Consider the following 13,350-nt stretch of genomic DNA (forward strand, 5'->3'; position numbering starts at 1 on the left):
ATATGTCACTAACTATTAATTATGTGAAAAATAAAATTAAATTAGATTAAATTAAAACATCTCAATATAATCATGAATTGTTAAATTTTTATAATATTATAAACATTGCATGTGAAAATAATATGCATGCCATGACAGACTCAATATGAATAAAAATCACCATGAACGTATTTATATTTAAGAAACTTTGAAAAATACTTTTTAGAAATATAATTTAAGCTTAGTCTTATTAATGTTAGCCTTCCCCTCCCACTGTATCAATGATCACAATCCCTTATATTACATTCTCTTACATTCAACCTTGTATTAGTCCAAGTTGCCAAAGCTTTCGAAGTTTGAATTATGTTCCTTGTATTAACCTTCTATGAACTATACAACCACATGAAACATGCTTTCAAACCCCAATGCAAAACACCAAGAGAACACAAATGCAAAGCACTTAGATGATCTAGGTGCAGAACACCTGATTGTCTTACAAAGGAAACACATAAATTGTGAATTTTAATTCGACAATAGTAGAAATAGCTACCCAAAGTGCAATGTGCTGGTAATTTACATAAATTCTCCTTGGTAATGGATTATCCTTATGTAGTAAGGGTTGGACAATTAAGTATAGCTCTCACATACCTATTTTGGTATGCTTACATGTAAACAAATGATACTCACACTATTAAGACCAATGTGCACTATAGGGCATTGCCTTGCCAATGACATCTATATGATTTTAAACTCATTTGTATGTTCTCCCTGTCTTGGGAACACCATTTCCATCACGCCAATGTACCAAATGTTGAGTTCCATTTTAAGTTCTATTGAGTGAACTGAGATAAAGCCTTCCCTAGTAATCCTCAACCAAATGTGGATCATTAAAACTAACATGCCTACTAACCTTCTGAACTTTCATTCAACATAACAACTTAAGAAAGAAAATAACACTCAATTGGTTTACGAGACTCGATTGGTCAAAAGCTTACTACAATATGATACATTGTCATACTAATCTTAATGCAGGATTCTTTCTACATTATGCAATTTGCGAGTGCTACTCATTGTCACTGTGTCCTCCAAGGCAAGGGAACTGAATCTCTCAATTTGGTATGTCATTCGCTGAGCCTAGGTTGGTGGCCAAGAAAACACTACCTTAAGACATCTCATCAAAACATCAGGTATGATAGAGTGATCGTCACTACCCACCCACTTCTTTGAACAGCTCACTAGTAACTCCCAAAAACACCAGGAGGTTCCCCTTTTGCACTATCACACAACCAAAGCTGGCTTACGCACCAGCATCTCAAATAACCAACTCTCAACATGTGCACAACAAATCTCAGGAGCTCCATGTAACTTTGCTTGTAAGAGAATTCTCCCAGAATCCAACAGGCATATCCACAACAAGGAGCAGTTCCTTGGGTCTCAAGCTCCATAATCCCAAATCATCTTGTAGTTGTTGCCAAGACATTCACTGTCAAAAGACACTGTTCAAGGGGGTTCCTATGCACAGCTTAAACTGCTCTGAATTAAGGCTTGTTCAAGAAAGAGCATTCCTGGGCAAGAGCGAACGACATTTGTCTCAATTTTTCACCTAACGAAGCATTGCTGTATAACCTTTCAAGCAACAATGTCATGTCAGTAAGTGGCAATACAATCTTCTCATTTCTGTCACTTTCCTTAGATGATCGAACGCCCATAAGGACACGGTGAATCATATTCAGGACAAGCTCCAAGATGTCCTCATCATTAACAATAGTTTGGTCTGCCAATAATGCCTGCAAATTCATCAAGAAGCAAGATTGATCAGCTAGACCCTATCCTACAGAAAAATACAGGTAACCCCTAGACACCATAAGACTAAATAAAACTACACCATAACACAAAAGATAAAGGTGAGCCATCCACTACCATTACCAACCATGCTGCTCCAGCAATATCACCCTCCAAAGCTGCTATACCAACTTCATTATTCAGCACTTCAAAATCTTCCATGTATCTCAGAAGTTCTGCACCAACAAGCCCTCCTGTAGCAATACTCTGTCTGAGTTCCAAAATCTTCTGCAAAAGCTTGTTCATAAGTGCTACCAAGAGTGGCCAGTTCTCAACCAGACGTAGAACCCTTGAAAGATATCTGTTCCAGGACAACTTTCAGAAATATAGTAGGAATAATGCAAAACCCAAACAGGCTCAAAAATCTTAAATTGCACACTAAGAGCATACATTGCAACACTGTTGAGTTGTGTGCTTCCTGGATTATTAAGTATATCCCATACTTCACTCTGTTTCTCTGGCCATCTCAAGTCAGACTGGTGATATTCAAAAAATAAAGAAGCCGTAAATGGTAGAGCTATGTCAACAGGTAAAGTAACCTGGGCCATTACTAAGTCACAAAGAGCAATTTTCAACCTTGAGACAGTAGACTCATGGTCTTCTTGGGGGGCATCTTCAACCCCCAAGCCTTTGTTTAAAAATCCTTTTGCAATCCCTTTAGTCCTGACAGTTTTGATTGATGCCACTGTCCCAATATAGTTATTTGCTATTGAGGCTTCCGATTCAGTTTTTACTTTCGATAAATGATTTCCAATCATCAAGGACTTAAAGTCGACAGCAGCCTCCAGTTGATAGTGAAGCTTCATCAACAATGGCATCATACTTTTGGTTTCCTTGAGGATGAAGTCCCGCAGTGAAGAACCACCCTGGTGACCAGACGTCAACAGGGTGCTTACCTGTACCACACTATCTACTACCTCCTTTTCTGTAACTTCCCAACTATCCACTGTGTCCTTGTTATGACTGGCATGTTCCAACCTCTGACTATTGATCCAAGTCATCAAAGGCCATAATAAAGGTCGAAGCAAGTACTCCTCTACAAGCCTTGCCTCCATGAAGCTGAACTTGCAAGCTACAGATACGGCAGTGAAATGGATATTTCGCATAGTTGTCCGTGCAGTTTCACCCAGTTGCAGGGATGTGGATTGCGAATACAAGAGGAGTAGGGGCAGAAGTTGTGGGCACACAGCTCTAAAATACTCTTCAGTGGTAGCAACTGATCTAGGAACCTTAGCCAAGTGTGAGGCAATCTTATCATATAATTCCACATTGCCCTGTAAAATGCCCCTCCCAAGCATGTCATAATCTCAGCAAATTTATACTGCATAAAGTAGAAGTGCCCCCTATTACTTATTTAAATTCTGCTACTCAGTTGCTAAGTTGTCATACTGTGCAACACTCATATTGAGAGAAAAGGAGGAAGCAAGCAGAGAACATTCCCTGCTCTGCCTTTCCACCAGCAAATTTGTTACAGAAAAAAATCACAGATCAGTAAGCATGTTGTTTCTCATTTCAGGCGTAATAAACATAACCAGATGCAAATCCGGTTTAGAGACACCACATACCTTTGAGGCATGGCCCACTAACTCCTCCATCACAGCTGCCACTCCCCCCTGTCTCATGAGAAGCTTCGAGAGCTGCTTCCCCAGCTCTGTCTTCAGCCATGCCGGTGGCACTGGAGAAGTACGGTTCAAAAGCATGAATGAAGCTTCAACCATGTCCCGAACAGGAAGCTCCGCCTCCATCTTCTCAATCCGTTCAATAGAAATTTGCTTGTAGAGATGATCGTCGCCGCAGGAACCAAAACCTAACTGCATGTAAGCTGCCATCACATCCCAAAGGAAGGAACTCACAACAAGCTGTCCCATTGGAGGCATGGCAAGGGTGTTGTGGGCTGAGTCGCAGATGGCAGTATCCCCATCCTCATTTTCATCACATATTAATGATGAAAGAACCTCAGCACAGGTGAAAAGGATGGCATCGTGGGGTGGAGGGGCGTTCTGTAATGAGCCGACCGATGAAAGACTGGAAATCCCTAACTCAGACAAGTGATTGGCTACGGCGGAGGCAGCCGCAAGGAAGCCTGCCGATGAGGGTCGCTTGGCTCGGGCGATGCCGACACCGGGGCCAAGGTTAGGGGAGATGCCCAATCTCACAAGAAGCTCAAGGACAGCCCTTATGGCCTTCCAGTCTGGGGAAAGCGGCCCCTGCTCTGCAACTCCCATGGAGGCCTTCTTAAAGCTCCGAATCAGGGACACCGTGCAAGCCAGTGCCTCTGCAGTCTGCGCCGCGTCCTGGAAGATTTCTTCCTGCCCCTGCTTGTGAAAGGTTGCGAGGAGAGATCTAGCGCTTCTGAGGGCATCTTCGTTCTTCTTGTAGGAGGTCGAACCCGCCATCGCCACCTTGCTCTCTGTATATGTCGGATCTTCATTTTTTTGTGACACTATATGAGACCATGGGGCTTCTAGAGGAAAGTAGTCTTGGTAACTACTAGCTAAGGGGACTCTTAGAGACTATGGGGCTTCCTTGTGGAGTAAACTAGCCTTGCTATAAGCTAAGGGGACTCTCGGGTATGGGGGCCAATAAGTTGACAGCCCCCAAAAATATAACTCTAAAGGGCCAAAACATCGGCACACATCCTTGAGAGTTATGACATGGTTTTCACGACATATGAAGCGCTTCGCACTATGGCATGGGCTCAATTCATGCTACACTTATGGTCCTCCATTTAAAACTTTTGGATCTACCAGTGCACTTCCTATATGCTATGTGGCCCTTCACTTCTTCCGCATTGAAACTACAATCGTGTTGCGCAAATATTTTTTTTCGAGATGCCGCTTCATAGGTGCGTCTGTGCAAATCATTAGAACCTCAATCGATTCTAGCTCCAACAAGATCTAGGCAATCATTTTTTAACAACAACCTATCGGCCCCTTTACCCTAGAGCCTTTTCGAAATCATCTGACTCCAAAACTAATGAATATCCAAAACATTCGTGCTTGTTTTGTGAATTTTTGAAAGTTACAAAACTTTTCCTGATCATTTTGGACTCTCACCACCTATAAAAGTAAACATATAAATATGGACATTAATAGGATGCATTAAAGTAGATCTAACCTTTAACATCCCTTCTATTACTAGCATGGAAAAGCCATGGCTTGAATCGTTTTGTACATTATGCCTATGAAAAAAGGTCTATGTGAAGCTCCTCTAAACAATTAACTTGAGCATGCCCTCAAAAGGTATGTGATTAATGGGAGGTCAAGAATTCAAAATCTACGATTGAGCGGCTCTACACAATACCTTACCCTTAGGGATGCAAAAATTGGGATGAATCCTAATCACAAATCATTCAAAATGGTCACTTTTTTTTAAAAGTCACTAGTCTTCCTCTACAAAGGACATATATTCTTAGATCAGGAGATTGACCTATCATTAGGTAGATTTCACCCTCCTAGCTAACATCCCACACCCAACGACCCATCTCAAGGAGGTGATGTGGAAGGTTGCTATCCACACATCTCCCAATAAGTCAACAACACCCTTCATCCCCAACGTATATTGTATTAGGTCAAGCAACCCAGAAGCTCAATACCCCATAGTGGAATCTGACTCCTTAAAGTTAAGCATGAATATAAACAAGCAACAAGATCCCCTTAGCCTAGATTCTCCAAAGCTCAAACTACAAGAACAACATGTGCCAAAACAAAGAGCATCATATATACATGAAATCACATAAGAACCTAATGGTAACCTTCCTTATTCAATGTTACAAAGAATAGTATCCCAATGATGAGGAAGAAAAAAATGGTCAGAAAATTCAAAAAGAAATATTGATAAAAGACATTGTACACACATGAGACCATGGAAGCACCGAAGGCAACCTTTCTTATTCAATGTCACTATGAATAGCATCCCTATAAAGAGAAAGGAGAAAGGGTCAACATTTTCAAAAAGTGTATACCATGGTGCATTGGACTACACAATATCAATCAATCTATACTATGTTATTATTGAAGTTCTCCTCAAATTTTGAAAAAACAAGATAGTATACATGTCTCTAGTTTCTTCTATCATGCCACTCTACAAATGTATGTGTGATGTTGGAGGAGGCCACTAAGATTGTCTCTACTACAACCCCCCCCCCCCCCCCCCCCCCCGAGAGAGAGAGAGAGAGAGAGAGAGAGAGAGAGGGAGAGAGAGAGGAATTTGTATGATTGGGAGGTGGATATGGGTGACAAGCATTACCATCATGATGATGTTTGTGAGGCTAAGATTGATCCCAAGCTAGGATGGGTTCTCTCACGATGTCGATAACAAATTGCACAATGTAGAAATATAGCATAAGGAAGCCAATATTGTGGTAGCAAACATTGCCCCCTTCGATTTCACCATATACAAAGGTGCATGTTCAATTTATGCTATATATGGCTTTAGCCACTTTGTGCAAAGGGGTATTTTTTTTTTGGGATCAATTGCACACCTAAATCTAGAGATCACAAGGATTTTTGGTTAGGAAAAATCACCCCATAGTGAAGGAGCGGATGAGAGTCAATGAGAGGGCATTCCCCCTAACTAGTCTCTCATTCACTTCACAACCAATCAAAACATCTGATTTTCATTAGAAAAGTAGGTCCTTGCTACCACAAGGTTAGCACATTGGGAAGGGGTGTGCTGGGTGAGTTTGGGGATGGGAAAGTCGAGGATAGTTTGGGGGGTGTCTCTTTAATGGCCCCCCTTACTCTAAGCTATCCAGAAGTTCCAAAGGCAAGATAGCTTAGATTTCAATGCGCTTGCACAAGTAGCATCATCCTATTTTCACCAATGAAGAGTGGCCATGAATTGTAGGGGATGCCATTACATTAAACACACAACAGTGGCACTTGTTCATTAGTTCATCATTGATCCTAGGAGTGGCTAACTAGTGTTGCATGTGGCTCACTTGTGGGACTGGCTGAGCCAACACATAGGCACATGCAATTTGATGAGAGTGTATTTTTGTTTTCTATGTAGCACAATGAAAGTGGCTTAAACCCTTATTTTTTGGAATACTAGAGTCTCTCTAGTATTTCTTGTAGGAATATAGTGGAGATGCCTCTTTAATTGGCAAACTCCATCTTAATCTTGATCACGGCGCATGGCATCCTATATGATATTGTCATTGTCAAATTTTGATGTTGTATAAAGAGTGAGAGCTATGCAAGGCATTCTCTCTCTCTCTCTCTCTCTCTCTCTCTCTCTCTGTGTGTGTGTGTGTGTGTGTGTGTGTGCGCGCGCGCTTGGCCGACTCGCTCGATTCGCTGCTGTGGATGACAGAACTGTCACGTATGAGGCTATTGCTCCGCTTTCTGTCAGAGTACAAAGGTAGAGAAAGAACAGAGGGGATGCTCTTCTGTAGGGCCTCCTACTGCTGCTCTTCTTGAAGAAGCGACATTGCAACCGTAGCAAGGAGCATGAGGCCTGCGAACTGCATCTCCATCTCCATCATAGGAGCACCTAATTACCGCTGCGTGTGATCCTATTTTCTCCGCCCTGTTCAATTCCCCCTTGCTCCAGAAAACTGTCACCTCTTTTTCCACTTTCATCCATTTCAGATTTCTGTACATATGCCCGCAAAGAAAGGCCTATGGCAACTAAGCATCGTCAATCAGAGCCTGCTACACAAGATGATGAATCCTCAATGGATGCTCAGTATGTCTTTGATACCCTCAGGGATGACTTTCAGCAATCACGACAGGAATGGGGCAAACCAATTCCAGAGGTTATCTATAAATTGAAGTTGCCGTCCCTTGTGAATCCCCTCAAGAAGCTCTCTCAAACTGCGGTAATAATCTTTTTTTCGGGCAGAATCCCTGTGGCCAGCGATGTTGTGCAGTGGATTAAGTCTATTCTTGGAGGATGTTTTGTGGAGGGAGTGTACTTTGCTTCCAGAGGCTTTTATGAAGTGCATTTGACATATGCCACATGCAAGCAGAGGCCTCTTGAGTTCTCTCCCCTATTTTACGGGAGGCAGATGGTGCATGCTATGCCCTAGTCCCCAAATAAGGACTATCAAAGTCTTATACGCCATCATTGCCCAGTATGGTTTGAGGTTGCAAACTTCCCAGACTACATGCGCGAGGAGTTGCCTGGTCTAGTTGCTTCTTTGGGATAGGTCATTTGTCCACCTCGCCCCATGGGGAACCGTAACAGGTTCTGTATTCTTTGGGACACTGATATACCTACCCCTCCTTCAATTGCAGTGGAAGTGGAGGGATTACAATTGGGTAAAAAGTATTTTGACTTGAAGTGGGGTGTGTTTACAGGCGCTTGTTTCGCTTGTCACAAATTTGGGCATCTGGCCTTTGAATGCCCTGTGGTTCTGCATCAACCCCCCCAAATGCTTTGCCACCCCAGACAAGGGAAAAGAATGACAGCTTGCAAGCTAAGACATCAAATGAAAATGGGGCAAAGAATGAAAAATCAACCAATCAAGTGCACTCACTTATGGCAAAAGGGAAAGATAAAGGGAAAGAGAAGATGAAAGAATCAATGGGGATTGATCAAGATGGCTTTCAACAACCCAAGAAGGTGGTTATACTGAAGCAACACCCCCTCCAATCTCGTCATTGGGATGCTTCTACCCCTTCGCCAAGACAAACTTCTACTTCAGCCCCTGCCCCTGTTCTTCAAAATTGGGTAGGGGTTCTGAACAAGGGCATCCCCATATGTGACTCAAGGGAGGGGGAAAATGCTATCTCTAAAGGCATGCAGCTTATGCAGGCAGAGGCCTAGCCTCTCATGTTTTGTTTTTCATCTTATATGCTCTATTGTACATACATCTTTTATGTTTCAAACACTCAAGTGCTTTACATACAATGTATAGAGCCTCTGCAATGCTCCGAAGTGGAGGTTTTTATGGAATTATGTACATAAAATGCAGCCTGATATAGTTTGTTTGCAAGAGCACAATCAACACTCTATGGTTGGACAGCATGTTTTTTTCTGCGGCTATGATATATATTATGCTGGTACTTATTCAGGTGGTATATATATTATGCTGCTACTTATTCAGGTGTATGCATACTGGTATATATATTATGCTGGTATATATATTATGCTGCTACTTATTCAGGTGTATGCATACTGGTAAGACATGAGTTGGAGCCTCATCTGGCCTTTAATGACAGCAGTTGGCAGATTGATAGTTATACAATGCAATGTCAATTGTGATATATTTTGAGTTTGCATCGGTATATGCCTCTCAGTTCTGCCATGAGGGCTTCTTTGTGGGATTCTATAGGCAGATATCCATGGAGATCCAATGCATTTATCTGTGGAGATTTTAATAACTCCCCCCTGCCTAGAGATAATACTACTTCCCGATCTCATATGTTATCATTGAAAAGGCAGAAATGGAATGATATGCTGCTTTCTGTACAAGCTGAAGACTTATGGATACTTCTCCAAGGGTTAGTCCCTGGATATACCTTTCACCATAATGCATTTACCACATATTGGGCAAGGCTTGACAGATGGTATCTCTTTCATCCACAACAATTTGCAGATTTCAGCCCCCATCTCCTTATAGATTTTTCATTGGGTTTTTCAGATCATGCTCCATTGTGGATGAATTTGCAACTTGGCATGCCTTTGGATGATCTACCACTCTTCTCAAGAAGATTATTGCATGTTAATCGGGCGTTTTTTCAGCATCATCATTTTCAGCAAATGATCAGATTGGCCATTCATCCCTTGTCATTACATGCACAGGAGGATATGAATTATGCTTGGGATAGTTTCGTCTCCCGTGTGCAGAATGTCATTACACAATACGGGAAATGGCATATGGTAGAATGCAGGAATGAGGTTAAAAATGCAAAAAGGACAGCACAACTATTGACTGAAATCTCTCAGTCAAGGTCACTTTCTGATTTGGAAAAAGATTCCCTCTCACATGCCCAATCTAAGCTTGCTGTCAATGATCAGAGGAAATTGCATAAATGGCAGATAAGGGAAAGAATGAAGCCCCTCATGGACAAGGGCTACTCATCAAAAGCCTTTTTCCAGAGTTTGCATGCTACTCGAAAGAAAAACTCATGTCTGAGGCTTAGGAAGCTGGATGGCACTTGGACTCACACTTTCTCTGATCTCTAAGATGAATGCCACAATTATTTCCAAAAATTGTTTTCTACACCTGGTTTCCCGTCAAATCAAGTGATTGATGCCAGGAATGAATTTCTCCAATATGTCTCTGGAATAGTTCAGCAGGATGATGCTTTTACCTTAGAGAGACCTTTTACTGATACAGAACTGGATGATGCATTATTACACCTCACTAAACATAAGTCTCCTGGATGGGATGGCCTAACGGTGGAATTTTATATTTCCTTTTGGGACGACTTAAAAGAGGTCCTCTTGTAGATGATTAATGTTGCCTAGCAAGAAAATCAGGTGCTGCACTCTTGGAAGCATGGCTTAGTCAAGCTTGTGCCCAAAAAACATCTCAGTGATCATATATCAGATTGGAGGCCCATTACCTTGATGCATGTGCTTTACAAACTTATTGCCAAAATGATTGTGCATAGGCTACAGGGGATACTGCATGCAGGACTTCATCCTCATCAGTATGGGTTTGTGCCAAGAAGACAAATCCATGACAATATATCCAATGCCTTGACTGCAATTGAATATGCTAAATACTCGCATCAAGACGTACTTATATTGCGGGTGGATATTGCTAAGGCCTTTGATAATGTCCAATGGGATTTTATTTTTCAGATCATGACTAAGTTGGGCTTTGGTCCCAAGATGGCAAATGCTGTTTACTGGCTTTACTCTGACTCTACTGCTCAGTGCATTTTGGGGGGGGCATTTGTCTCGCTCATGGATATTGGGTCGATCAGTCAGGCATGGCTGTCCTCTTAGTGCTCTTTTCTATGCAATTGTGACCCATCCTCTTCTTATATATCTTGATCACTTAACAAACACAGGGCAGATGACTGGTCTTCAAATCCCAGGGGCTACATCATTTTTTGGCACAAGCATATGCTGATGATTCTTTTTTCATGCCATAGAATTCTCCAAGGGACCTTCGCATGCTTATGGCCACTCTTTCACTATATGGTATGGCAGCGGGATTACATGTTAATTTTGACAAATCTAAATTGCTTCCCCTCAAACAATGTGACTGGCACTCTATTCTATGGCCTGGTCAGGTGGTGCTTTCCACAGATATTGTCAGGCATCTGAGATACCCCATCGGATGGCATATCAGTAGGAAAATGTAACTGAAATGGATTTTCCAAAGACTGCAACATAAACTGGATTACTAGAAGATTTCTACTTGGCCCCTTCATGTCATGCTCAGAATAATACAATCCATTGTGATGTCTTATGTCCAGTTCTATTTGCCTTTGCTGCATTGGTCATCTAGGGATATCTCTGCCTTTATGTCTCAAGCTATGGAAGACAAAAGCTGTTGTGAAAGCATTGAGACTCATGAGGATGGAAATGGTGTGCTCTCTAAGGATGCATGGTGGACTAAATATCCTCAATATAAGATATCATGTCCTTGCAAGGAAGGCTACCATGTTGCATACTTTCTTCCGTCAGCAACAGCCATGGACTTGTATGCTAGCATCCATGTGTGCCAGCATGAGCACTTCTGCATATGGTCATTGGATTACGGATTTTTGGAAGGTTGTCATTGGCAGATTTGTGGGCAGAATACATGGCTGTCATTTCTCTACTGCTTTGATACTTGATTGGAAACAAGTTCTCTCTAAGGTCAAATGGGCTTCTGATAGTTGTTTGGGGACAAACTCCATGCGAAAAGAAAGCATTCATTGGAGTGCCATTTTTGACATTCCTCTTGCTAAAAGAAAGCATTCATTGGAGTCCCATTTTTGACATTCCTCTTGCTTTACAGGAACCTGTTCGAGCATACAATCTTATGAAACTGGGAATTAGGTACATACAGGATGTGGTGGATGATCGGGGATATACTTTATCCTTTCCTCGAGCCATGACCTCTTATGCATTGGGAATGCATCATAGGTTTATATGGAAGAAAATTGCTGATTTACTGCATCCCTTTCTCCCAATTCCACCTATGCTTGATACAGACAGGCTTATGGATTGGCAATTACACCCATCTACTACATGCATTCGTCCTATCTCTCTTTCTGCCTTAACTTCCATCAAAGTATACAAGCTTCTTTAGCTTGCCCCATGGATTCAGCAGCATGCTAATTCTCTATGGCACTTAACGAAGTCTCTTGCATGGTGGCGGAAGAATCTTAGGATGCTTTGGAAGTGTAAAATGCCACTGAAACAAAGGCTTTTTCTTTGGAGATGTTTGACAGGCACTTTGTCAGTGGGGGTCACACTTGCTAAACGTCACATTGCATCATCCACATGTCTGAGATGTTTGGCTCCCCCTCAGAGACTGCCCCTCATTTATTTTGGCATTGTCCTTGTTCCAGGATCCTCCTCAGGAGAATTTCAGATTCGCTTCGGCTTCGTTTCTCGAGTCATAGCTTTGGGAAACATTTCTGGCTCTTTGGCAGATTTATGTGTCCTTTGTCTCAATACTCACTCTTTCTTTTTTGGGTGAGATATTGGGCTCTTTGGACAATCTGGAGTGATCATAATTTGGCATACTTGGGTCGCCAAAATCACCAGCAATATGAATCCTTCCGAACCTCACTGCAGCAATCTCTATATGATGCCAACTATGAGGGTGACATGGACGCTTCCTGCATAGAGCTTTTCTTTTTATGTTTCTGATAGTTTGGGATAGCCCCCCTTTTTTGGGGGTCCCCAGCCTGTAAATTTGTGAGCACATAAATATACTACACTGGATATTACCCAAAAAAATGTGTGTGTGTGTGTGTGTGTGTGTGTGTGTGTGTGTGTGCGCGCGCGCGCTACAAGTGCTTTGCTTGTGCAATATCCTCGCACTACTATTTATGCTTAGATAAACTAATGCATGAATCTTTGCTCATTTTTGTAGGAAAGATTGCATTGTCTTTCACAAACTATACAAAGAGGAAAAGGATTGAACCACAATAGGTTTGATGGAGAGGAGACCAAATTGTTTGGGTATGGGCAAGTTGTACACAGTTGGGGGGGGGATCTCTTCAGTGCCCCCCTTACCCTAAGGTATCTAGGAGTTCCTAAGGCAAGAGAGCTCTATTTCAATGCCCTTGCACAAAGCATGGCCAATGGCCACATCATCCTAGTTTCACCAATGAAGGGTGTCCATAATTTGTAGGGGATACCACCACTAGACATAAAAGAGTGGCAATTGATCATCAATTCATCATTGGTCATGGGAGTGGCTAAGTAGTATTACTTGTGGGTTCACTCGTGGGGGTCATATGCAATTTGATGAGAGAGTATTTTTGTTTTCTATGTAGCACAATGGAAGTGGCTTAAATCCTTATTTTTTGGAACACTGGAGTCTCTACGACATTTCTTGTGGGTACCTAGTAGAGATTCCTCTTTAATTGGCAAACTCCATCACAGGCTTGATCATGGCTCCTA

The 13,350-nt window shown here is 42.0% G+C and overlaps 1 protein-coding gene and 2 pseudogenes across 3 annotated transcripts; 2 read left to right on the plus strand and 1 right to left on the minus strand.

Moving 5' to 3' along the window:
- Positions 1-1,327: 1,327 nt before the first annotated feature.
- On the minus strand, positions 1,328-4,330 carry LOC148012318 (uncharacterized). 3 transcript variants are annotated; one of them, XM_087669397.1, is made up of 4 exons: positions 3,387-4,329; positions 2,212-3,095; positions 1,906-2,122; positions 1,328-1,766 (listed from the first exon to the last, which is right to left on the minus strand). In XM_087669397.1, exons 1-4 carry the CDS (start codon positions 4,215-4,217, stop codon positions 1,518-1,520), a joined length of 2,181 nt encoding a protein of 726 aa, XP_087525523.1. In that variant the 5' UTR covers positions 4,218-4,329; the 3' UTR covers positions 1,328-1,517. The 3 variants fall into 3 exon arrangements, with proteins under 3 accessions (XP_087525523.1, XP_087525521.1, XP_087525524.1); XM_087669395.1 differs by having other exon boundaries at positions 1,900-2,122; positions 3,387-4,327; XM_087669398.1 differs by having other exon boundaries at positions 1,572-1,766; positions 1,910-2,122; positions 3,387-4,330.
- A 2,758-nt stretch (positions 4,331-7,088) lies between these two features.
- LOC148012319 (uncharacterized) lies at positions 7,089-9,502 on the plus strand (annotated as a pseudogene).
- Positions 9,503-11,313: 1,811 nt separating this feature from the next.
- LOC148012320 (uncharacterized) lies at positions 11,314-12,591 on the plus strand (annotated as a pseudogene).
- Positions 12,592-13,350: the final 759 nt, after the last annotated feature.

Source organism: Lygodium microphyllum, chromosome 27 (assembly GCF_053477565.2).
Source record: "Lygodium microphyllum isolate KBCC chromosome 27, Lygodium_microphyllum_v1.1.10, whole genome shotgun sequence".
Classification (NCBI taxonomy): Eukaryota; Viridiplantae; Streptophyta; class Polypodiopsida; order Schizaeales; family Lygodiaceae; genus Lygodium; species Lygodium microphyllum.

Coding starts and splice junctions, on each gene's coding strand:
- LOC148012318 (XM_087669395.1), bottom strand. CDS start 4,217: ATGGCGGGTTCGACCTCCTACAAGAAGAACGAAGATGCCCTCAGAAGC. Junction 3,096..3,386: donor TAGTGGGCCATGCCTCAAAG/GTATGTGGTGTC, acceptor GGCATTTTACAG/GGCAATGTGGAATTATATGA. Junction 1,767..1,899: donor GAGCAGCATGGTTGGTAATG/GTAGTGGATGGC, acceptor ATGAATTTGCAG/GCATTATTGGCAGACCAAAC.